General features: G+C 48.4%; 2 protein-coding genes across 11 annotated transcripts in view; one reads left to right on the top strand and one right to left on the bottom strand.

Annotated features, from left to right (window-relative positions):
* Positions 1 to 24,576, bottom strand: part of LOC119619361 (E3 ubiquitin-protein ligase HERC2-like) — a 31,589-nt gene extending 7,013 nt beyond the window's left edge. For 2 of the 10 annotated variants that reach the window (XR_012091376.1, XR_012091375.1), the window contains exons 1-10: positions 24,336 to 24,576; positions 23,307 to 23,408; positions 16,214 to 16,314; positions 15,620 to 15,761; positions 14,470 to 14,649; positions 14,253 to 14,377; positions 12,701 to 12,879; positions 5,063 to 5,185; positions 3,129 to 3,238; positions 2,534 to 2,632 (exon numbers count right to left, since the gene is read on the bottom strand). Coding sequence is in view for 5 of the 10 variants with exons in the window: in XM_073011973.1 (XP_072868074.1) it covers positions 4,969 to 5,185; positions 12,701 to 12,879; positions 14,253 to 14,377; positions 14,470 to 14,649; positions 15,620 to 15,761; positions 16,214 to 16,314; positions 23,307 to 23,328 (966 nt within the window). In the remaining 5 variants the exon portion in view is untranslated. Of the gene's footprint in view, positions 1 to 2,533; positions 2,633 to 3,128; positions 3,239 to 4,137; positions 5,186 to 7,460; positions 9,376 to 12,700; positions 12,880 to 14,252; positions 14,378 to 14,469; positions 14,650 to 15,619; positions 15,762 to 16,213; positions 16,315 to 23,306; positions 23,409 to 24,335 lie in introns of those variants that run through there. The other 8 variants (XR_012091377.1, XR_012091378.1, XM_073011975.1 and 5 more) reach the window with 6 other exon arrangements.
* Positions 342 to 7,459, top strand: LOC103245993 (golgin A6 family like 2). Its single transcript, XM_073011977.1, has 7 exons — positions 342 to 532; positions 2,186 to 2,311; positions 3,725 to 3,775; positions 3,864 to 4,139; positions 5,376 to 5,434; positions 5,760 to 5,901; positions 6,196 to 7,459. The coding sequence occupies exons 1-7, from the start codon at positions 482 to 484 to the stop codon at positions 7,282 to 7,284; spliced, it is 1,794 nt and encodes a 597-aa protein (XP_072868078.1). The 5' UTR covers positions 342 to 481; the 3' UTR covers positions 7,285 to 7,459.
* Positions 24,577 to 24,822: the final 246 nt, after the last annotated feature.

Below are 24,822 nucleotides of genomic sequence, written 5' to 3'. Positions count from 1 at the left end.
TAGGAGAAAGAGAGAAACTTTTTTCAAAAAAGAGAAATCATTGTGATTATTTTATCTCATTGGAATGTTGGATAATATAGTCTGCTTTATTAATCATCAAGAACACTGTAAATTTTCCATTTTCATTGGATTTGTACCTCAATTAAGGTGATAAAGTTTTAAAGTTTTTAAAGTGAGAGCCAGCACCACCCCTCTCCTGGAGTGGGTGGGAACAGAGGTCACATGGACGTTCTTCCATGTGACATCACAGGTCCTTCATGACACGTGGCTGCCTGACCCCGCCTCCTTTCCCTTTCCTCTTTCTTACTGACCAATAGGCTTCAAGCATTAAGGTCACGCCCCTATTCTGCATTGTAGTGTGGCCCTGGTTACGCCTCCTCTGGTTCAGTCACACAGCTGTGTGGTAGGTGACTGGAGGTGTATCGGTGTGCTCATCTGGATCACGCCAACGTGGCCCCAACCCCACCTCCCTCCCCACCCCATGATGTCAGAAGAAAACAGACAGAGAAAACTGGCTGAGGCCAAGAAAAAGGTAAAACGCAGAGGGTTGCGGCACCCCAACCCAAACCCAGCCCCAGGCCCCCTCAGATAGCAGAACAGCTGCCAGAGTTCGTGCCACTCCAGAGGCACCCCAGGTTTGGCCCTCCCAGTGACTCTGGGCTCCCCCAGCCAAAATCTTCTCAGCCAGCCCCACCCCCTCAGCATTCCTGCCCCTGCCCTCGCCAGTGACCCCAGGGTGACTTTGAGCCGGTGACTCCTAGGGCTCCCCACTCCGTACTCCACCCTCACCTCCTATTACCCCAAAACTGACCTCCCTGGGCCCTTTGGGCTCGTGTCTCCAAGGACCTGGGTGCCCCTGCACCTGCCCTCACCAGTCGGCCCAGGGTGACTTTGGGCAGGTGACTCCTGGGGCTCCCCACTCCATACTCGGCCCTCACCTCCCACCGCCCCAAGCCCAACCTCCCTGGGCTCTTCGGGCTCGCGTCTCCAAGGACCTGGGTCCTGACCCTGCGAACCCCTCCCTAATCTCAAAGAGGCAACTTGGGCACAGCACTGATGTGTCCCCGGTCCCCCACCACCGCACGGAGGAGTGGAATGTAGTGACATCACAGTCCCTCTAGGAACTATCATTACGGCCGCGAGGTGGGCCTTTGATCTTAGGACCCGTGCCCTAAGTGTTCTTGCCCCTTTTCTGGTTCCTCTGGTAGCAGCACAGATTTCCAGCTGGAAGAGGAGTAGGGACGATGTGACCTAGGAGCGAGAAGTTTCGGGCTGCCTTAGTCCCTTAACACAGACATTGACTGTTTGAAAAGGCTACACCTCCCCTGTGAACTCAAAATGTTCACAGTGTCTCTGGGTGGCAATGGGAGAACGAGTTTGGTTTGGTTTTCTCCCAGGCTTCTACTCTCCAAAGAGACTTTAGCCTTTTCTTTCTAAGTTCTACACCTCATATTTGAATTCTCCAGGGTTCTGGGACCACGGTTCCCATCAGTCAGTGGTCTCTGAAGTGAGATTTGCTCATCTTCTGTGGACTAGATCTTGGGAAACTGAACTTGACAACTCAAATCTTCTTCATCTCACCTCAACTTGGGGTACTTTGAGTGCCACAGGATAAAAATGGGGCCTCTTTCTGAAGCATACAGTTTCCCTTGATTCTTTTGGAAGAGACAAAAGATTAATGCTCTTGGGGATGATAGTCACATAGATTTCTAAGAGTATACCAGACTTCTCTCTGAAATGAAGCTTGGGTTGTCCTCTGCTAAATTCCCAGATTTAACAGAAAAGCTGGCTTCTGCCCTGAGGATACATTGATGTAAAAGTTTGAGAGGTAGTGGTGTACTTCTTCACACTAACAGACGTGTGAGGATGTATGACTCTAAATCACACAGTGGATACTTTCCTGCCTACTGTTTAGTTTTCTACCTCTGCCTCTGGTTTTGGTCCCTGGAAACCCGATTTGTGGCAAAACCCCAGAGCTCAGAGTCAGAAGACTGAGTTTAAGTTCCATTATTGCCTTTTTTTTTCTGCCCCAGTATTGATCCCTCTCAGTTGTGATTTTGGCAACACCTCGTACAGTTGTTGGTGGCATTAAATCAGATCATCTACGAGAGTATTTTGTATAAACTGTAAAGTGACTGTAGGACCTTATAGTTCTCATGAGTATCACTGCTCTTCTTTTCTACAGTTTAGAGGCTATCATCAGTGGAACAATGCTGGTGTTAGTACCGGAGGAACCGACACCAAAAAGAAAATAAATAATGGCACTAACCCTGAGACAACCACTTCTGGTGGTTGCCATTCACCTGAGGATGTGAGTCTTGGCTGGTTGGTCTCCTGAGGTCAGGGGCACGAGGGGTGGGTAGAAGGTAACTGTTAAGATTGTGGAAGGAAGAACTGCCGGGTATTGGTTAAGAATTCTGGGTTTGAATCCTACCTCTCCATCTACTAGGAACATGATTTACGGCAAATTGCTTGAGTGATTTGGGCCTCTCTTTTCACATCTATAAAATAGGGGTGGTAATGTTTTACTTACATTTGTGAAGTTTGAATCAGATTTGTTATTGTTGCTTTTGTGTTAATCCCTAGGCCAGGGCCTACTGTAAACTCCTCTCCTCTTTTGGACTTGCATTTCCTGAGGAGGTAGAGTTATAAGAGTATCACAGGTTTCTGTTCACTCTGAGAGTCTGAGATTTAAAGATTCACTAGAATGGAAACCTCGGGGCCAAGGGCTTCTGTCTGCCTTTTCCGTCCTGTATCCCAGCTGTCCCGTATCCCCGCCGTCCCGTATCCCCGCCGTCCCGTCCCGTATCCCCGCCGTCCCGTCCCGTATCCCCACCGTCCCGTATCCCCACCGTCCCGTATCCCCGCCGTCCCGTCCCGTATCCCCGCCGTCCTGTCCAGTATCCCCGCCGTCCCGTCCCGTATCCCCACCGTCCCGTATCCCCGCCGTCCCGTCCCGTATCCCTGCCATCCTGTCCCGTATCCCCGCCGTCCCGTATCCCCGCCGTCCCGTATCCCCACCGTCCCGTATCCCTGCCATCCCGTATCCCCGGCTGTCCCATATCCCCGCTGTGAAGAACCGTCCCTGACCTGTATGTGCTTGGTCAATGTTTGCTGAATGAACGCACCTTTCTAAATCACAAGCTGGCAGAAGGGTGGGCTTTTCTCACACTCCATCTCTGAAGGTTTATGTTAGTGTCTTTCCAGAGAATCTAGTTTCAGCCTTTCAGCTCTGTGGCTGTGGGCAAAAACCAATAAAGACCCAAATCCATTTTTTTTTTGGCAGTCGAGAGTTGACCAGTTCATGTTCCCATTGGGTCTGAGAACTTTGCCTTTAAAATCCATCCCTGGCCCCTGCCTACCGCTTCCTGACTTGGGGAATAGACTCGAGGGGGCCACCCTCAGTCACCTCCCTTTGACTCTCCCCACAGAAACAACAGAACTGAGCTCAGCTGGAAGAAGTAACATGATTTCTTTGTTTGCTCACGACATGACTGCTGGGTTTGGGGGGCACTCAGATGTAGAGGCCCCAGTCTCGTCTGGCCCACTCCCAGACTGGGGATGAAGGCTTACCCCCCAGATTCCACCCCATCCCCACAGGGTCCCTGATAACCTGGCCCCATGGGTGGGCCTGTCCTGGGGCAGTGGTGCCATTCTGGGAGCATCTCTTGCTGTGCCATCTCTGCCTTCCCCTAGTAAGAGCTCTGTCTTCCTCTTCCTATAGGAAAAGGCGGCAAGCCACCAACATCAGGAAGCCCTAAGGAGGGAGCTAGAGGTGAGTGGAGGGGGTGAAGTTCCCTCCTGTCCTCTGGAGAAGGTTTCTTTGCTTCTGTTTCAGCACTTGCTTGTCTTTTCTTCCAAAGACCCAGGATCATACTATACGAATCCTTATGAGTCAGAAAACTGAACTGGAGACAGGGCTCTACTACAGCCAGGAGGCTGCCAGGAAATGTGAAGGTGGGAATCTGGGCACCCGGTCATCCTTCAACCTGGCACTTTCACAGGCCTTTAGGGGGAGTCCTTTGTGCCACATCTCAACCTCTGTCATTCCAGGAGAGTCCAATCGTTCCTGGCACTTTGCAGGAGAGTTACAGCGGGCTCTGTCTGCTGTGTCCACACAGCACAAGAAGGCGGACAGGGTGAGTCCAACCACCTGCTCGGTCCCCTGGGAGCCCAGTTTCACAGATGGAGGAATGAGCCTAAAGGTCCCTTCTGCACCATGCAGTGTCCTGTCCAGAAGGCAGCATGGGCCATTTATTACTGCTTTTGTGTGTGGATATTAGAGGCAGGTTGGGGCTGAGTCAGCTGCTGTGGGTTAGCTGCAGGGTGCTGTGGGGAACGAGCACCGGACACAGAGCTCCGAGGCCAAGAGCCCACCCTGCCCACACGTGGCTGTGGCCTTTGCTAAGTCCTAGGCAGGGGTTAGTGTACGTGTACCATGAAAGTACAGAAGAGTATCTTTAGAATGTTACCATTTGTGTAGAGAGAGGGAACAAACGTACATGTGTGTGGCTACGTATTATGCTAATATACCTAAAACATATTTGTAAGGATTCATAAAAAACTCAGGAGACAGGAACAGTGTGCATGGGAGGTATTTCCCTTCTGTACCTTCTGAGTTTTGGACTACGCCAATGTATCATTCTTTCAAAGAGTCAACAAAGGATTAATTTCCTCCTTCTTATCTGTGCCCTACCCCCAGCGAAGGAATGGGCTTACAGAATCAGATATACCTGGGTGTTGAAAGCCCAGCTCTGTCTAAGTGATCTTAGACAACCCCTTAACCTTCAGTACCCCATGTTTTTCATCTACACAATAGAGGTAATAATGGTAACCGTCTCCTATGAAGGTTGCGAGGATTGAATGGGTTTGTTAGTGCAGTGCCTGGTGAAGCACTCAAAGGTTCCGACAGTGGGAGTAGTAACAGTAATAACAGCAGCAATCTTATCTGATCTCTCTGGGCCCCTGTTAGCCAGCTATCAATTCAATCTCTTTCCCTGTCCCTTCCACCCTTACTGAGTTCTTTGAAAAACAAGTGAGAGACGGGTGTGGTGGCTCACACCTGTAATCCCAGCTACTTGGGCGGCTGAGGCAGGAGAATCGCTTGAACCGGGGAGGCGGAGGTTGTGGTGGGGTGAGATTGCAACATTGTACTCCAGCCTGGGCGACAAGAGCGAAACTCCATCTGAACAAAAAGAAAAAAAGAAAAAGAAGAAAAACAAATGAGATCCTGGGCTTGGAAGTGCCTTGAGAGCATGTCAGGTGTGACTGGGAGTGGGGAGTGGTGTGTGGAGTGGTCACTGTGGCTGTTGTTCCTGGTCGGCCAGCCGCTCCTCTGCCTGCTCTGTCCTGACTTCACCTTTCTCTATTTGCAGTACATTGAGGAGTTAACAAAAGAGAGGGACGCCCTGAGTCTGGAACTGTACAGGAACACGTAGGATGAGGGATGGTGGGATGGGAGGTCTGGGGGCCCTCAGCGTGGGGGGTGTGCTGGGAGGTGGGGGTACAGGTGAGCGTGGTGAGAGGCTCATACAGGTTTTCATGTGTGCGCGGGGAAGCTCTAGTGCTGGCTGTGCCACTGACTCATGGGGTAGCCTCAGGCAACTCATGTCTTCTCTCTGGCCTGCCACCTGGGACTTTTAATTCCTGGGTCCCTTCCAATGCCACAGTTCTGTTGTGGGGCGAAAGTACACGGTTGATCACCAAAGCAGTCCTTTCTGTTCTTAATTCATTCCTTTCTCCACGACCTCTGGTCACAGCATAACCAACGAGGAGCTGAAGGCGAAAAATGCCGAACTACAAGAAAAACTTCGACTTGTAGAATCTGAGAAGTCTGAGATCCAGCTCAACGTAAAGGAGCTAAAAATGAAGTTGGAGAGGGACAAAATCCTGCTGCCACAGGTAAGAGACTGCAGGCCCCGCGGTTGTGAAAGCTCCACCCAGCTGGGACCATGGTCTAGGGATCATGCAGGGTATAGGGAGGGTCCAGCCAAGAGCTGGAAAATTTGGGTCCTTGTTCTGATCCCACCATAGAATCATCAAGAGTGTGCTAAAAATCTACAAATTGGGGCCCTGCCAGGGCAATCAGAACCTCAGGGTTAGGGCTTAAATTTTTTTTTAAAGAATCATAGATGAAAACCGTTATTTTATAGATTACATTTATATAGCTAGCTCATGAGTCTATTTCCTTTTGAGGTTGAAACCAACACTTTGCAGGAGGAGAAGCTGCGGGAGCAGGAGAAGAAGATATGGGAGCAGGAGGAGAAGATACGGGAGCAGGAGGAGATGTGGAGACAGGAGGAAAGGCTGTGGGAGAAGGAGAAGGAGCTGCGGGAGCAGGAGAAGCAGATGCGGAAGCAGGAGGAGCAGATGTGGAAGCAGGAGGAGAAGATGTGGAGACAGGAGGAGAGGCTGCGGGAGCAGGAGCAGGAGCTGCACGAGCAGGAGAAGCAGATGCACGAGCAGGAGCAGAAGATGAGGGAGCAGGAGGAGAAGATGTGGAGACAGGAGGAGAAGATGTGGAGACAGGAGGAGAGGCTGCGGGAGCAGGAGCAGGAGCTGCGGGAGCAGGAGCAGGAGCTGCACGAGCAGGAGAAGCAGATGCGCGAGCAGGAGCAGAAGATGTGGGAACAGGAGGAGAGGATGTGGGAGCAGTACCAGAGGCTGCGGGCAAAGGAGAAGAGGATGCAGGAGCAGGAGGAGAAGATGCAGAAGCAGCAGGAGATGTGGGAGCAGAAGGAGAAGATGCGAGAGGAGGAGGAGGAGAAGATGTGGGAGCAGCAGGAGATGTGGGAGGAGATGATGATGCGGGAGCAGGAGGAGATGCGAGAGGAGATGGAGAAGATGAAGGAGCTGGTGGAGAAGATGCAGGAGCAGCAGAGGCTGCCAGAACAGGAGGAGGAGCTGTGGAAACAGGAGAAAATGCAGGAGCAGGAGGAGAAGATACGGGAGCATGAGGAGAAGATGCGAGGGCAGGAGGAGAATATGCGGGAGAAGGAAGAGAGGATGCGAGAGCAGGAGAAGCTGCCAGAGCACAAGGAGAGGTGCTCAGCGCCCTGCGTCCCTCCCTCCAAAGATCTTTGTGATACAAGCCACGCTAGCAACATGGCGTCTGCACGAGGAGAGGCCGGGGACGGTTCTCCCCACGACAACCCCACTGCACAAGTCGTGCAGCTGCCTCGTGGGATGAAGAACGCCCAGGAGTGCCCAGGCTTAGGCAGCAACTCCTGCATCCCATTCTTCTACCGAGGAGACAAGAAGAAGATGAAGATCATCGACATCTAACAGCCGGCACTGTCAACAAGGCCTACAGAAGTGTAAGCCACCATGTCACTGTGTGAATATAGTCTGAGAATAAACTTGAAAAAAATAAAAAGAAAATTTATGTTAAATTGTGATAAAATACTGGCCGGGCACGGTGGCCCACACCCGCAATTCCAGCACTTTGGGAGGCCCAGGCGGGTGGATCACCTGAGGTCAGGAGTTCAAGACCAGCCTGGACAACATGATGAAACCCCATCTCTACTAAAAACACAAAAGTTAGCCGGGCATGGTTGCGCACGCCTGTAATCCCAGCTGCTCGGGAGGTTGAGGCTGCAGTGAGCCGAGATCACGCTACTACACTCCAGCCTGGGTGACAGAGCGAGACTCCATCTCAAAAAAAAAAAAGTTTCTACCTGAGGACAATAATATCTATGTATGTTTGTCTTTTTGCTTGGTCTTTCTTGTTTAGTCTTGTGTTGTCTTGTCTTATGGCAGGCCTAGTAAACTATTATCTGCCTCCAGAGAGTATTTTTTTTTTTTTTTTGAGACGGAGTCTCGCTCTGTCCCCCAGGCTGGAGTGCAGTGGCCGGATCTCAGCTCACTGCAAGCTCCGCCTCCCGGGTTCATGCCATTCTCCTGCCTCAGCCTCCCGAGTAGCTGGGGCCACAGACGCCCGCCACCTCTCCCGGCTAGTTTTTTTTTGCATTTTTTAGTAGAGACAGGGTTTCACCGTGTTAGCCAGGATGGTCTTGATCTCCTGACCTCGTGATCCGCCCGTCTTGGCCTCCCAAAGTGCTGGGATTACAGGCTTGAGCCACTGCACCTGGCCAAGAGAGAGAGTATTGACTTTGACTTTATGGCACACAATTGGAGTAAGGGCAGATCACCTTCATCCAGTTTGGGACTAAGCTGGTTCAAAGCAGGTTTTAGTTTTTGTGACGGCTGGTCTATTTTTTATTCATTTCTTCTCCTAGGGGTGGCCCTTCCAGGGTCCCATCTCCTTACTGGGATCCAAATTCTCATTATGTCATTTGAGCCCTTTGAGTGCCAAACATTCAGCTAGGCTCTCCAGCCTGTTAACTACCACTTCAGACTCAGTTTCTTAGCCTCTTAGCCCTCTACTGTTGACCAATCACCAAGTGTGGGAAAGCGCTACGGACTGTCAGGGTCACCTCCCAGGCCTGGTCACTCAAATCCTGGCTGAGGTCTCCAATTACCTTCAAATAATTGTTTTTGGTTGGGGCACATTTTTGTCCAGTTTTTCTAACTGCTCTTGTGGGGAGGCTAATCTATAACAAGCTACTCTGCCTTTAGTGGCTGTGGGAGGCACCCAGTGCAGTCAGTGGCGCTGGGTCCTCCCCACAGTCCTTCTCTAGTGTATCTATTTGGACTGTCTGCTCATTTCATAGAGAGGGTGTGTCTTGCCCAGCCCGTCTGGCATGTCTAAGGCAGCTGTGGGGGCAGAATCTGCAGCTCCCAGACCCCAGCCGTGCAGCAGTAGGCGAGGCTGGACCCCACATCTCTGCAGTCCCACCGGGCTGGACCCCACATCTCTGCAGTCCCACCGGGCTGGACCCTCACATCTTCCAAGTCCCACCGGGCTGGACCCCACATCTCTGCAGTCCCACCGGGCTGGACCCCACATCTCTGCAGTCCCACCGGGCTGGACCCTCACATCTTCCAAGTCCCACCGGGCTGGACCCCACATCTCTGCAGTCCCAACGGGCTGGTGTGAGCGGGCTCCCGAGTCCAGGGCTGCTCTGCAGAATGTGGGGCTGATGCACCAGCTCCGAGTCCACCTGATGTGCTCAGGTTGCTCACCTTTGGGCCTGTCTTGCCTCTCAGGCATTCGGCTGACCCTGAGAGCCTCTCCCTCTTCTTGACCAGCAGCTACGAGCTCTGACTTAGAGGTTCCCTGAACCTTAGACCATTTGGCCCAACCCCTCATTTCTCACCTGAGGAAAACTGAGACCACAGAGGGGAAGCAACTTTCTCGAAGACCCCCAGCAAGTCAGAGGCAGAAGTGGGTCTAGGAGCCTTTCCCAGCAGAAGTCCTCCCTGTCCCCTGAGCCTTCTTTTGTGCCTCGTTAAGTTCCCTGTAAGGAGACTGCCCTGCTGAGGCGGGAAATGGTGCTGATCAGGGTGCTGTCCAGCCAAGATTGTGCCAGTGCACTCTGGCCTGGGCAACAGAGCAAGACTCCATCTCAAAAAATAAAAATAATTTTAATAATGTATCACACTTATCCCAACAGATTGAAAGCATTCCCATTTCAACATCAAATCAATATAAGAAAAATTGTTATTTTACATAGGTTATTTCTTTTTTTTTTTTTTTTTTTTTTTGAGACGGAGTTTCGCTCTGTCACCCAGGCTGGAGTGCAGTGGGGCGATCTCGGCTCACTGCAAGCTCCGCCTCCCAGGTTCTCGCCATTCTCCTGCCTCAGCCTCCCGAGTAGCTGGGACTACAGGCGCCCGCCACCTCGCCCGGCTAATTTTTTGTATTTTTAGTAGAGACGGGGTTTCACCGTGTTAGCCAGGATGGTCTCAATCTCCTGACCTCGTGATCCACCCGCCTCGGCCTCCCAAAGTGCTGGGATTACAGGCGTGAGCCACCGCGCCCGGCCAATTTTTTGTTTTTTTTTTTTTGAGACGGAGTCTTGCTCTGTAGCCCGGACTGGAGTGCAGTGGCCGGATCTCAGCTCACTGCAAGCTCCGCCTCCCAGGTTCTCGCCATTCTCCTGCCTCAGCCTCCGGAGTAGCTGGGACTACAGGCGCCCGCCACCTCGCCCGGCTAGTTTTTTGTATTTTTAGTAGAGACGGGGTTTCACCGTGTTAGCCAGGATGGTCTCGATCTGACATCGTGATCCGCCCGTCTCGGCCTCCCAAAGTGCTGGGATTACAGGCTTGAGCCACCGCGCCCGGCCTCAATTTTTTGTATTTTTATAGAGACGGGGTTTCACCATGTTAGCCAGGATGATCTCAATCTCCTGACCTCGTGATCCGCCTCCCTCTACCTCTCAAAGTGCTGGGATTATAGGCGTGAGCCACCGCGCCCGGCTACATAGGTTATTTCATAAGTCCTCAAAAACCATCAGGGTAGCTTACACATGCAGCACATTTCAATCTGGACTGTGAGATTTGCATTGAAAATATCTGATCTGCACTTAGATTCATAAAATATACAGGTGACGAAGTAGACTCACATGGCCCAGTTATTCTAAACACACTTACATGCTTCCTAATAACAGAATCGAGTTTTAAAATCTGTATTTTAATAAAAATTAAACATAAAATATTCAGTGTCTCAGCTCTGATGGACACACTTCAAGTGCTGATCAGCAAACTGCGTGAGTGCGGCCAGACTGGCCAGTGCAGGCTACACAGCTGCAGGCCAAACAGGCCAGTCTCTCTGCACATGGAAACAGTCTGAGCAAGCAGGAGATGGGGAAAACGGGCACTGCCCTCATGAGAACGAAGGACCCACAACAGGAACCCTGCACTCACCCCTCGCCAAAGACACCAACAGCCCATGACGCAGCCTCAGAAAACGGAGAGGCATTCAAGAACTTAGAAAAGCACCTCTGGAAAATGCTCACTTGAAAACCTTGCATGTAACCTTATATTTTAATTACAAAGTTGTTAACATCCACTTTCTCATTCATTCTTAATGAACTCTGTGAAAGTAAACACAGCTTTTATTCTTATTCCTATAGTTACTGAGTTGGAAGTTCACCTATGTGAACAAGTTGTTCCAACTGAAATTTTCTGAGAACAAATCCCAAGATCTTTCCCTTAACAGTAACTATATTAAGTTTAGTTCACTAATTTCCATCGGTTAAAGACCAGAATGTGTGAAATATGCATTATCAGATTAGAAAAACAAAATAAACATCACAAAAACGCTTTTCAAAATAGCATTTACTAAAATCCATGATAGAAACTAGCTCTAAAAACTTCCCGTTTCAAAATTCCACTGTGTGTCCACTAAGTTCGTTTTTCTGGCTGTGGACAGCAGGGCCACCCCACGCCACAGACCCACCACGGCCCCATGACCAGGCCGGCTGAGAGCTGCAGCCACTGCCCAGGGCTCCCTGCTCTGTGTTCGGCCGCCTGATGCAACTTGCCAGTTCTTTGCTTTCTCTATGTGTAGAAACTAAAACCAGAAGCCTAAGTTTACAAAAAGCAGATTTTTATTAAATAAGAGGTACAAATGTGTTTCATTTTCTAATAAATCTCTTTCACAAATCATCTTGCTTTTCCGCTCTTCTTGAGTGATCAATTTTACACAACACTGTCTGACCCTTTTGGCTTCTGCCAAGGTTAGCCTCTGTTCACAGGCTGAGTCTGACTTCTTCCCACCTCCTCCTAGTCTGGCCTTACAAAACAATGCTCATCATTCTTTCACACTGACTTTAGTTTTGAAAAGAAAAGTTATCTTACACAGTAGTATGTATAACTCTGTAATATGTAAAGTGAGGCAATGATAGAACCAGTTTTAAAAATAACCTTCCCATGATGATTTTCATTTGCATCCACCTGCTTATTACTAAGAATCTTTTCACATGTTTACTGCACACCCCAATTTCTCTTCTGTGAAAAACTTTTGAGTATCATCATACCCTCCAACTTCTCCTCTCACCTGTGTTGAAAAGGGTCTGCTCTTTATCCTAACGTCTGTACTAGGTAATTTTCAGAATATCCCTTCAATCACCAATTTTTGAGATTCTTGTGCTGGATTTCATTATCTTAATATGAAAAACAACAATCACTCATTAAAATACAATAAAGGCCAGGCACAGTGGCTAACGCCTGTAATCTCAACACTCTGAGAGGCCAAAACAGATGGATCACCTAAGGTCAGGAGTTTGAGAGCAGCCTGACCAATATGGTGAAACCCCGTCTCTACTAAAAATACAAAAATCAGCCAGGTGTGGTTGCGGACACCTGTAGTCCCAGCTACTCAGGAGGCTGAGGCAGGAGAATCGCTTGAACTCAGGCAGTGGTGGTTGCAGTGAGCCAAGATTGTGATACCACACTCCAGCCTGGGCGATAGAGTGAGACTCCATCTCAAAAAAAAAAAAAAAATTAACAAGTAAATAAATAAGCCAGGCGTGGTGGCTCATGCCTGTAATCCCAACACTTTGGGAGGCCAAGGTGGGCGGATCACCTGAGCTCGGGAGTTCAAGACCAGTCTCACCACCATAAAGAAACTCCATCTCTACTAAAACTACAAAGTTAGCTGGGCGTGGTGGCACACGCCTGTAATCCCAGCTGCTTGAGAGGCTGAAGGCAGGAGAATCACTTGAACTCGGGAAGTGGAGGTTGCGGTGAGCCAAGATCGTGCCATTGCACTCCAGCCTGGGCAACGAGAGCAAAATGCTGTCTCAAAAAAAAAAAAAGTACGTAAATACAATACAATACTGCTAATATAATTTACCTAAGAAGCTGTTGCATGAGCTGAACCAGAGGCAAACACTGTTTGCCAGAAGACTCACAGATCCCCGTATTAATAAGGTCTTTATCCAATGGCGTCCTGCTTCTGTGAAACGTTGAGGCATTCGCCTCCTGTTCATCAACTTCTTTTTCCTTCTGTGCTTCTTTTTTGGCTTCAATATCCTGTAATTTATAAACAGAAATTATTTACAAGTGATCTCATTAGCAGGTGTGAAGGCACACAGGCTGGCTGAGCCCTGACCCCAGTGCCAAGCTATCCCAGCCTCTGTGTGCTACCACACACACCTACCCACAGGACCCCACCTGCCCTGTTGAAAACCCCAACTCAGCTGTGCAGTTTCAAACAGAGTCTTCTTTTTACAGATCCAAGGTCCAGGCTGCCTCTGCTGACGCTCTCCAGCCTCCTTCTGTGAAGTCCCTAAAATCCTTAACCCTGCTACTGGCTCTCACAAAACCCAATGTGATCTGCCCCACACACGCAGCATCCAGCTGCTTTGTAAGGATAAGCAGCAGCTATAATTCTCACACACACTGGACTGGTTCAAATGTAAATGGCAAAGCCACTCTGGGAAACTATGAACACACACGGACCCCAAGACCTAACAAATTCCACTCCAAGTGTTTACCCTAAGGGAGAACATATGCTCACTAAAGTACTTGCACACAGCACAATCATGGCAGCTCTACACGGCCAAAAACCAGAAAGCCTGGGCACGGTGGCTCATGCTTGTAATCCCAACAGTATGGAAGGCCAACGTGGGGGGATCACTTGAGCCCAGGAGTTCGAGACCATCCTGTGCAACATAGTGAAAACTTGTCTCTACAAAAAAATCAAAAAACTAGCCAGGCATGGTGACACGCCTGTGGTCCCTGCAACACAGGAGGCTGAGGTGGGAGGATCATTTGAGCCGAGGAGGACAAGGCTGCCGTGAGCCAACATCAGGTCACTGCATCCAGCCTGGGCGACAGAGCGAGACACCGTCTCAGGAAAAAAAAAAAAAAAGAATACAAAAACCAAAAGCAATTAAATGTCCTTCAATAGAAGAATGAACTAACAACCAGCACTACACCTATAAAATGGAAAACTTCCCAATAATAAAAACCAAGTCACAAGACACACAACAGTGTGAATCTGAAAATCCTTCTCCACAGCAACGCAGGAAAGAGTGCAGCCTCTGCAGTTACATTGCTGCAACACTCAGAGTAGGAAAATGAATCTCATCTGAGGGCAGGGGAGCGTCCCGGCTGCGAGTGCCAAGGGGCACAGGGATCTTTCCGGGTGACGGGAATGGTCTACATGATGGACAGGTTACCTGTTAAATTCACTGAAACAGACAACACGCAGGATTTCATCACAATTAAATCATATCTCAATAATTGTTTAAATTAGCACATAAAATAATTTTAATTTAAAAAAATACTTGGATATGATAAAAGTTTAGTGTTTTACTATTTTCAGTTATTCTTCACATGTGTGAATGTGGTATTTCCGATCTCAGAGCACCACCAGGTCACGTGTGCCTCCAAGGCCATACCTGGATCTCTGCAGTAATGGCTGCGTGTAAAGCTGACTCCAACCCTCCATCAGCCATCAAGCTGCCCACCAGAAGATCAATCATGAATCGACGACCTGGACTTATGTTCACATCATTGCCTGAAACTGAAATAGAAAGTGTGTGCCAATTTGAGTGAAACGCCATCCCCTCCCAGCACCCCGACCCATGCCCTCTCCTGTTCCTTCCCCAAGCCCACCTGCGCAGGGCAGGAGAGCAGAGAGTGCCCGGGCCCGCTCCTCGGCAGTGGGCAGCAGCACGGACCAGCCGCTCTGCAGCACGGACTGGGCGGCCGACTGCACGGTGCTCAGCACGCCCGCGCTGCTGGCCAGGGTCACCACCGTCTGCTTCAGGCTGTTCAGGAGGACACTGCCCAGACCTAAACCAAGGAATTCCGGGTCAACCTGGTGACTAATGGCAGCATGCAACTGAAAGGAGAAAAACAATTTTCACTTAGAACCCCTAAAAATGAATGAATTTCAAAGTCTTATTAAACACTGAATAAAACCCAATTGTATAAATATAAACTCAAAAGTATAAATAGACAAAGTAACTTCTCAGTTTACGTATTTTGAAAAACTAGACTAAAAATCTCTTACCCACAATGCTTGAAGTGTTTTCTAGAGGAATTTTTTAAACCCCACTACGAACATGTATATGGAAACCTCACAACAGGCTCAGGAAGTGGACTCAGAGCCGGGGGCGCAAACACCAAAGGCCTCCTGCCCGCTGGAAGAAGGCACAGTGCTGACCTCTGGCAAAGAGAGTGAGGAGCGGCCTCACTTTTCCTCTGCATCTGTCCTTCCTGTTGAATTCCTTTACATTTAAAAACCTTAACAAAAATGCCTAGCACCCACGACCAGCGTCCATGTTTTTCCTTATACACAAATGATTCCTATTCAAAATTTTTTACACTAAAAACATCAGTTACAGGACTAAACAATTTGATCTTGAGTAGTAGTTTACTCCCACATTATCTATAAGACTTCAAGCCAAGTGCCACTCTGCACTCAGAACAGCAGCTCCTAATCATCACAGAGAGACACACAATGTCAGCGCTCAACCCTCCACGAATGACTGATGGCCAAAACTCTAAGCATCCTCCCCCGTCGTCTCATTTAGTATCACAGCTTCCTGGGTCTAGTCAGAGTATCATAAATCGAATCACCAGAAAAGCTGAGAACCCACATTCGGAATCACAGCACCGAGAGCCCACTGAAAACAGACAAGAAACCAACCTACTAGGCCTCTCAGCTCTACAGCGAGGGTGGTGAGAACCAGCCTCCAGCAGGCCAGCTGTCTGCAAGCAGAAGGCAAGAAAGGAAAGAACTCACCCGGTCACCACGGACCTGAGGAACCTGGTCGCTCTCTCCACCACCTCCAGCCACACAGAGGACACGGTGCTCTCGTCGAAGAGCGAGGCCTCGGGAAGTGCTCGCAGGGCATCCAGGGACTCCTGCAACAGCTCACTGCAGAGGTCCGCATCCTCGCCTGGGCGCACACACGCGTCAGAGGAGTCCCCCCCAATGCCCTTTCCCGCTGGGCTTCCCAGCCCTCCGCGAGAGAAGATGCCACTGTCCCCTTTCTAATCCCTCACTCAACAGGCCAAAATCTAGCACAGCTGCTCCAGTCAATTCTGTGTTTCGTGGCTGTCACATGAGCACTACACTAACTTCTTGTTCTTCTAGAATTAAGTTCGTACTCAGTGTTCCATGGTAGTGGCTGGCGTGGGGTGGGGGGTGCATGCACTTGCTCTTTTTTTTCTCTAAAGCACAGACATGAAAAGCCAAACAGCCTCTGCAGCCTCTCATCTCACAAGCAAGGAAACTGAGGCGCAGAGAGCACACGGGATCAGCTGAAGGGCACAGGGTGGCTGAACTGAACTCAAAACACAGACTGCTGGTGCATTAGGTAAGAACCACGCGCCACACCAGGGACCGTACCTGATCGCCAGGCCCTGCGCAGGAAGGCGAAGGCGAAAGACAGCGCCGCTCGGGATCCCACTCTGGCGAGCCCCTCCACGCCTTTGCCCGCAGGCCGGGAACTGCAGACGACACACGGAACATGTAACCAGTCAGAGCGGAGGGTGCAGATACTACATAAAATCAATACTATGAAAGGGTGTGTACCAAAATCCAACCAATGGTTTTCCTCACGTGACAGGATTACAAGTGCATTTTTAGTTTTGTTGTTTAACAACTTTCATCAAACGTCTTTTGTAAAGGAAAAGTTTTCTCTTTAAGAATCAAAGAAATGTACAAGGAATTTTAAACGTCTTGGGAAAACGCTCATTAAATGACCTCACAAAGTGAGAGTCTAATGGGAGGAAGCAGACAATAAGCAGATAAATACATAAACGGAGGGAGAATAAACCCCACAGGAGAGACCAGGCCAGAGAGGAGCTGGAAGAAGAGCAGCAGAGCCGCACGGGGTAGCCTGGCTCGCCCCAGCTCCAGCGTCCTCCACTCAGGGTCTGCTCCTGGCTGAGGGTGAAGCCCTGTGTGCCTAACCCACCCCGTGAGGAGTCACCATCTTTTAAGGGAAGTGCTCATCACCCTCCTGTGTCTTTTAAAGCTTTTCACTACTTGTGTATGTTAATTTCACAAGTCAGTTTCATTCTGCATGTTACAAAAGGTTATGCAAATGGCTCACCACAAAAATCATCCTGTACAAGACAGAAAAGGCTAGAATACAAAAATGAACATATAATCTCAACTCAATCATGCACAAGTAATTATATTTTTTACTTTATACAATATCATATTTGTAACATATATATATTATAGTATTGCTACTATAAACTATATTCTCCAAATTTACTAAAATTTGCTTTACAATCAGGGGAAATCCTATAAAAACAGGTAATATGGAGTTTAAGACTAGCCTGGCCAACATGATGAAACCCTGTCTCCACTAAAAATACAAAAATTTGCCAGGTGTGGTGGTGGCGTGCCTGTGTGCCTATAATCCCAGATACTCAGAGGCTGAGGCAGGAGAATCACTTGAAACTGGGAGATGGAGGTTGCAGTGAGCCAAGATCACTGCACTCCAGCCTGGGAGGCAGAGCAAGACTCCATCTCAAAAACAAAACAAAACAAGCAAACAAACAAAAAAAAAGGATGTTACAGAAGGATCTCCCCAAGATACAATGTGTAATAAAAATGGCAATGAAGAACACAGCTGGCCAGAGCATCAGTACATGCTTATCCACAAGTGCCTGAATAACGCACCGGGAGCTCAGAGAGGAAACACAAGAACCTCTGAGAAGGGCACTGGGTACCTGGAAGACGGAAATCTTTGCTCCTAAATGAGGAATATGAACGTGACAAGACACAGACACGTAACAGGACACACAGTCCTTATATAAAAAAGCACATGGGCCAAGTGTCAGAGGAGGTGGGCAAGTCACTTTAGGTCAGGAGTTGGAGACCAGCTTGGTCAGCATGGCAAAACCCCATCTCTACTAAAAATACAAAAATTAGCCAGGTGTGGTGGTGCACGCCTGGAGTCCCAGCTGCTTGGGAGGCTGAGGCAGAATTGCTTGAACCTGGGAGGAGGTGGAGGTTGCAGTGAGCCAAGATTGCACCACTGCACTCCAGCCTGGCCTGGGTGAAAACATGAGACTCAAAAACAAAACAAAACAAAACAAACTACTCAGCAATAATGATACATGAAATGACCGCCTTGGGAAAATGTCAAGGATGCTGAATGAAAAAAACTCAATCTTGCTTGAGGCCAGGAGTTCAAGACAACCCTGGGAAACATAGTAAGATCCCAGTCTCTACAAATACAAAATTAGCTGGGTGTGGTGTCGTGCGTCTGTGGTCCCAGCTACTCAGGAAGCTGAAATGAGAGGACGGCTTGAGCCCAGGAGTTTGAGGCTGCAGTGAGCTATGATTGTATCACTGCACTCCAGCTTGGGCATCAGGGTGAGACCCTGTCTCCAAAAATTACAATAACAACAATAATACAAAATTAAAAAGCCAATGTCAAAAAAATCACATAATAGACACAGAGAACAGATGAGTGGTTGCGAGCAGTTAAGGTGGAGAGAATACGTGAACGTGGGTATAAACGGCCCTTGTCCATGTGCCCTGATTATAGTGGTGGTCTCAGAAAATCCGCACCTGAAAAAACTGCAAAGAAATACACAATTGAGAGCATGTAAAACTGGGAAAACCTGAAGAAGACAGGCAGACTGTCAGAGTTAACACCCTAGTTGTGATGGCTGTGTCATAGTTTGCAACTAGCTACCATCGAGGGCAAAGGCGCGAACAATAAAAGGAATCTCTATGCTGTTTCTTACAACTGTATGTGAATCCACAATTATCTCAAAAAAAAAGGCTTTTTAAAAATTTTAGGCCGGGCGCGGTGGCTCAAGCCTGTAATCCCAGCACTTTGGGAGGCCGAGACGGGCGGATCACGAGGTCAGGAGATCGAGACCATCCTGGCTAACACGGTGAAACCCCGTCTCTACTAAAAATACAAAAAACTAGCCGGGCGAGGTGGCGGGCGCCTGTAGTCCCAGATACTCGGGAGGCTGAGGCAGGAGAATGGCGAAAAACCCGGGAGGTGGAGCTTGCAGTGAGCTGAGATCCGGCCACTGCACTCCAGTCCGGGCTACAGTGCAAGACTCCGTCTCAAAAAAAAAAAAAAAAAAAAAAAAAAATTTTAGTAGTTCTTCCACTTAATGAAAGATACATTCCAATTAATCCACCAACCCTATGTCATCACAAAGGAAGCAGCAGAGAAAAAGCAGCTGGGCTCTCAGCCATTTCTGCAGCTGAGGGAACTCAGTTTGATTCGACACACAACAGTGTTTGGACAATCTGAGCACCTACCGCCCACCCAGACATGACACTCTGATTCACGACCATCACAGCCGGTCAGGAAGGAAGGAAAGAACCACGGCACTCCTATTGCCAAATGGGTAGGAATCTCATCTGTCACTTGGTTTAATTTACTCTAAAACTATTTTCAAAAATACAACATGTACAGTCGTCGCTTGGTATCTGCAGGGGATTGGGACCAGGCCTGCCCCACCCTGGCTCCACACCAGAACCCTAGGATGCTCAAGACCCCGATATAAAATGGTGTGGTATTTGCATATAACCTGTGCACATCCTCCTGTGTCATTTAAATCATCTCAGCCAGGCACAGTGGCTCACACCTATACTCCCAACACTGGGAGGTCAAGGCGGGGAGGGTCGCCTGAGCCCAGGAGTTCAAGACCAGCCCGGGCAACATGGCAAAACCCCATCTATACAAATTAAAACAAAAAAAAAATCGGCCAGGCGTGGTGACTCAGGTTTGTAATCCCAGCACTTTGGGAGGCCAAGGCAGGCAGATCCCTCGAGGTCAGGAGTTAGAGGCCAGCCTGGGCAACACAGTGAGTCCCCGGCTCTACAAAAAATACAAATTAGCTAAGCATTGTGACACACGCCTGTAGTCCCAGCTACTTGGGAGGCTGAGGTGTGAGAATCACTTGAGCCCAGGAGATCAAGGCTGCAGGGAGCCATGATAGCCCCACTGCCCTGGGCAACAGTGAGAACCCCATGTCAAAACAAACAAACAAGAAAAACCACCCTAGATTACTGTAACACCTAATACAAGGTAAATGCTCGGTAATTTGTTGTCATACTGTATTGTTTTTTATTTTTATTTTTTATTGCTGTTTTGGTTTTTATTGCTTTTCTTCTAATATTTTTGATCCACAGTTGGTTGAATGTGTGTTTGTGAAACCCACAGATACAGAGAGCCAACTGTAGTGTGATTTCAACTACATTTAAACATAAGGAAACAAAAAAGGAAAACAAACAAAAAATTAAAACATAAGAAAACAAGGAAACAGGCTACAAGTATCACTCCTGTCTGTGGGGAGCAAGACGACCAGGGTTTTGCTCTTGTTTCTTTCTGCCTCCTGTATCCTCTATGTGCTCTCCAGGGAGTCACATATCACAGTCAAATAAAGTCAACACTCCCAACTACACAAAATATAAGTTTCATCTGGCAATCTTGTAGTTTCACATCTGAGGGCAAAAGTCTAATAGACAGCTTCATTTTGGAAAAGTACAAATTTACATAAGCCTTAAACATTCTAGTGTCTGTTAGCAAATAGAGGAAATCTGTGATATATTAACAGGCATCAACAAATTAAAACTCATATGCCCAAAAGCATCTCTTTTTTTTTTCTTTCCCTTTTTTAGATGGGGTTTCATTCTTGTTGCCCAGGTTGGAGTCCAATGGCGCGACCTCTGCTCACCGCAACCTCCGCCTCCCAGGACCAAGTGATTCTCCTGCCTCAGCCTCCCGAGTAACTGGGATTACAGGCGCCCGCGCCACCATTCCCCGGATAATTTTCCTGTTTTTAGTAGAGACGGGGTTTCTCCATGTTGGTCAGATCTCGAACTCCCAACCTCATCTCTAAAAACCCCATCTCTACTAAAAATACAAAAATTAGCTGGGCCTGATGGCAGATGCCTATAATTCCAGCTACTGAGGAGGCTGAGGCAGGAGAATCACTTGAACCCGGTGGGGTCGGAGGTTGCAGTGAGCTGACATCCTGCCACTTCACTCCTGCCTGGGCAAAAGGAGCGAAACTCCATCTCCAAAAAAAAAAAAAAGATATTACCAGGAACAGATGGCAACATTACAAAATGAAAACTTGGTCAATCCACCATTAAGACGCAGCAATTCGAAACATGCATACACCAAACAAACAAAGAAACAATCAACAGAACTGAAAGAAGAAAAAGACATTTATACTTTTATCGCTGGAAACCTCAAAATCTCTTCTACAGCTGATAAAATTAGGAAACAGAAAAACTGCCAGGATATAGAACTCAGCATCACCATCAATCAACTAGATCCAATCAAAATTTATAGAACACTCCAGCCAATAACAGCAGAATACATAATCTTTTCAAGTATCCACAAAACAAATACTGAGTTAGAACATATTCTGAGGCATAAAACAAACCTAACAAATTTTTTGAAATTAAAGTCACACGGCCTACGTTCCCTCAAACAATGGAAACAAATTAGAAGTCAACAAGAGAACAATTACGAGAAAATTGCGCAACTCTCAGAAACTAAACAATAAACTTCTAAATCACCCATGGATCAAAGAGGAAGTCTCAAGAGGAATTTTAAAATACATTCTGAACTGAGAGAAAATGCAAGTACGATACATCAAAATGTATGGGCAAGACCTGCAGTGGGTGAGAGAGAGAAGTTTACAGCACTAAACAAATGGTATTAGAAACTTGGAAACAAATCAATAATGTAAGTGCCCACCTCGAAAACCTAAAAGAAAAAAAAATAGCAAAATAAACCTAAAAGTAAGCAGAAAGGAAGAAATAATTAAGGTAAGAGCAGAAACAAAGTGAAAACAGAAAAAACAAACAGGAAAGCAAAACGCTGGTTCTTTGAAAAGATCAATAAAACTGACACACGTCTCTAAGCAAGACTGACACCCCCCCCCAAAAAAAAGAAAAAAAAAACAGACATAAATTACCAACATTACTGATGAAAACGCGCTCTAAAGATATCAAAAAAGACCGGGCATAGTAGCTGACACCTGTAATTCCAGCACTTTAAGAGGCCCAGGTGGGCAGATTATCTGACGTCAGGAGTTCAAGACCAGCCTGGCCAACATAGGGAAACCCTGTCTCTACTAAAAAATACAAAAATTAGCCAGGCCTGGTGACAGGCGCCCTAATCCCAGTTACGTGGGAGGCAGGGGCAGGAGAATCGATTGAACCCAGGAGGCGGAGGTTGCAGTTAGCCGCGATAAAGCCACTGCACTCAAACCTGGGGGACGAGAGAGAGACTTCTCTCAAAAAAAAATTTAAAAAAGACATCAAAAGAGAGAATTAGGAATTACTAGGTACAACTCTATACACAGGACTTTGACAACTTGGGCAAAATGGACTTATTCCTCAAATAATACAAATTACCACAACTCACCAAATATAAAACAGACCATTTGAATAGCCCTACCACTATCAAGAAAACTGAATTCATAATTCTAAGAATCCCAGAAAAAAGAAATTATCAGACCCAAATGAATTCACTGGATAATTCCATCCAACATTAACACAGACTCAAAACAGTCTCTTCTGGAATCTAGAGGATGAAAATCTTCCCAATTCATTTTAAGAAGCTAATATTAGTATGATATTGAACCTAAAGACAGTACAAACTAGAGAACAATATACTTTACATATATAGACACAAAAATATTTTTTACCTTAAGAAACTAGAAGAGACAGAAGAGCAAATGGAACTCAAAGCAAGCAGAAAAATGGAAATAATAAATAATAAAGCAGAAATCAATGAAAAAGAAAACAAACAAAATCAATAAAACCAACAACTGGCTCTTTGAAAAAACTCAAACTGGTAACTTCTAGTAAGACTGATCAAAATGGAAAGAGAGAAAGTGCAAGGCATATTTCAGCAAATTTCTGGATAACAGGTGGTTTACACTGGTACTTACTACATGCAAGATAATAGCATACGCACTGTGCCTGGCCTTCTGTACTGATCCCATAATAACCTACGAGGTGGGTACTATTATCAACCGCAGATACAGATTTTTTTTTTTTTTTTTTTTTTTTTTCTGAGACGGAGTCTCGCTCTGAGGCCCAGGCTGGAGTGCAGTGGCCTGATCTCAGCTCACTGCAAGCTCCGCCTCCCGGGTTCACGCCATTCTCCTGCCTCAGCCTCCCGAGTAGCTGGGACTACAGGCGCCCACCACCTCGCCCGGCTAGTTTTTTGTATTTTTTAGTAGAGACGGGGTTTCACCGTGTCAGCCAGGATGGTCTCGATCTCCTGACCTCGTGATCCACCCGTCTCGGCCTCCCAAAGTGCTGGGATTACAGGCTTGAGCCACCGCGCCCGGCCAAATAAACCTACTTTTCTAATATAGCAAGATACAACTGACTTCCCTTTACATACCCTAAAAAAAAAGCCTTACACGAGAAATTTAAACATGGAAGCAGAAACACATCAAGAAAAAGACATGTCAAACCCCACCTGTATATCTGTTTTCAACCATTTGGAGTCAAGGCGAGCCTGGGCAGCCAAACAGAAAGAGTCAGAGGGCATCTTTTCTCCAGTTTCCTCCAGTTCTCAGGCCTGCAAGTAAACATACATGTTGAAGACCTAACTCTTTTTAATAGTTTACAAAGACACTCCCGAAAGGTTTAATGCAGAAAAAAAAAGAGAACAGTAAGGGGGAAGAGCTGGGGGAGGGGAGTGAAGGGGAGAGAGGGAAAGAGGGAAGAGATGGAGGGGAGTGAGGTGGGGAAGGGAAAGCCTCCTTCCAAGGTAGGCAGGGTGTGCCGAGTTTCTGCACTACGCTGGCTGGCGAGACCTTGAGAATGGACGGTCAGAGGAGGCCAAGTCACAATGTCATCCCCCTGCCCTCAAATCCAAAAGGCACACACACCCGACAGGAAGCCCATCGTTTTTACTTTTTTTTTTTTTTTTTTTTGAGATGGAGTCTCGCTCTGTCGCCCAGGCTGGAGTACAGTGGTGCGATCTCAGCTCACTGCAAGCTCTGCCTCCCGGGTTCACGCCATTCTCCTGCCTCAGCCTCCCGAATAGCTGGGACTACAGGCGCCGCCACCTCGCCCAGCTATTTTTTTTTTTTTCGTATTTTTAGTAGAGACGGGGTTTCACCGTGTTAGCCAGGATGACACTGCTCTCCTGAACTCGTGATCTGCCCGCCTCCGCCTCCCAAAGTGCTGGGATTACAGGCCTGAGTCACAGCGCCGGGCAAGGAAGCCCATCGTTTTGATGACAAATGACAGCAGCATGAATCTGCCGCTTTACCCCACAGCAGGGCGCATGCGTGAAACAAATACTCAAAAGGATCGCCCGCAGAAACGCCCACAGCCACCACCACCTAGAGATGGAGAGAGGCCCGAGGCTGCGCCCCGGAGGTCCCCGCAGGCCCCGGTGCCGCCGTCGCTCCACGCCCGCCTCCCGGGCTCGGCCGGACGCCAACCCCGAGCCCGCACCGCCCCCGCCGCCGGCCGCCCCCCTGCCCCAGGCCAGGACCTGACGCGCAGGGCCCGGACGCCAGCCGCTGGCTGAGCCGACGCCCCCGCTCCCGGCGCCACTCGCAGCCCGAGGCGCTGGCCGAGGGACTGCCGCCCCCGCTTACGGCCAACGGCAACGAGGCGGCTCCGCAGGCACAGCCGACTGGGAATAAGAGCCCTTCGCCGCTAGTCCGGACTCTCCCGCTTCCGACAATCCAGTTTGTCTTCCTACTCGGAGCTCACGGGCTGCGGGCAGGGCCAACCGCAGGCTCCGGAAGGCGGGACTTCCGCCGCACGCACGCACGCCCGTTCTCCCGCGAGAGTGCGGATGGGCACCGCGCGCTGTGAGCCACCGCGGCCGAAACCGTCATTTTAAAAAAGGTTGGGTCCGGCCTCCTGGCTCGTGCTTGTAGTCCCAGCACTTTGCGAGGCCAATGCGGGCGAATCACCTGAGGTCAGGCGTTCGAGACCAGGCTGGCCAACATGGTGAAACACCGTCTCTACCA

Source organism: Chlorocebus sabaeus, chromosome 26 (genome assembly GCF_047675955.1).
Source record: "Chlorocebus sabaeus isolate Y175 chromosome 26, mChlSab1.0.hap1, whole genome shotgun sequence".
Classification (NCBI taxonomy): Eukaryota; Metazoa; Chordata; class Mammalia; order Primates; family Cercopithecidae; genus Chlorocebus; species Chlorocebus sabaeus.
The sequence above is the reverse complement of the archived record's forward strand: the minus strand, read 5'-3'. Positions and strand labels throughout refer to the sequence as shown.

Excerpts from the sequence above, each read along its gene's own strand:
- LOC103245993 (XM_073011977.1), top strand. The coding sequence starts at position 482 with ATGATGTCAGAAGAAAACAGACAGAGAAAACTGGCTGAGGCCAAGAAA. Across the intron at positions 2,312-3,724 it reads GTTGCCATTCACCTGAGGAT|GAAAAGGCGGCAAGCCACCA; the intron begins GTGAGTCTTGGC and ends CTCTTCCTATAG. Across the intron at positions 5,435-5,759 it reads CTGGAACTGTACAGGAACAC|CATAACCAACGAGGAGCTGA; the intron begins GTAGGATGAGGG and ends CTCTGGTCACAG.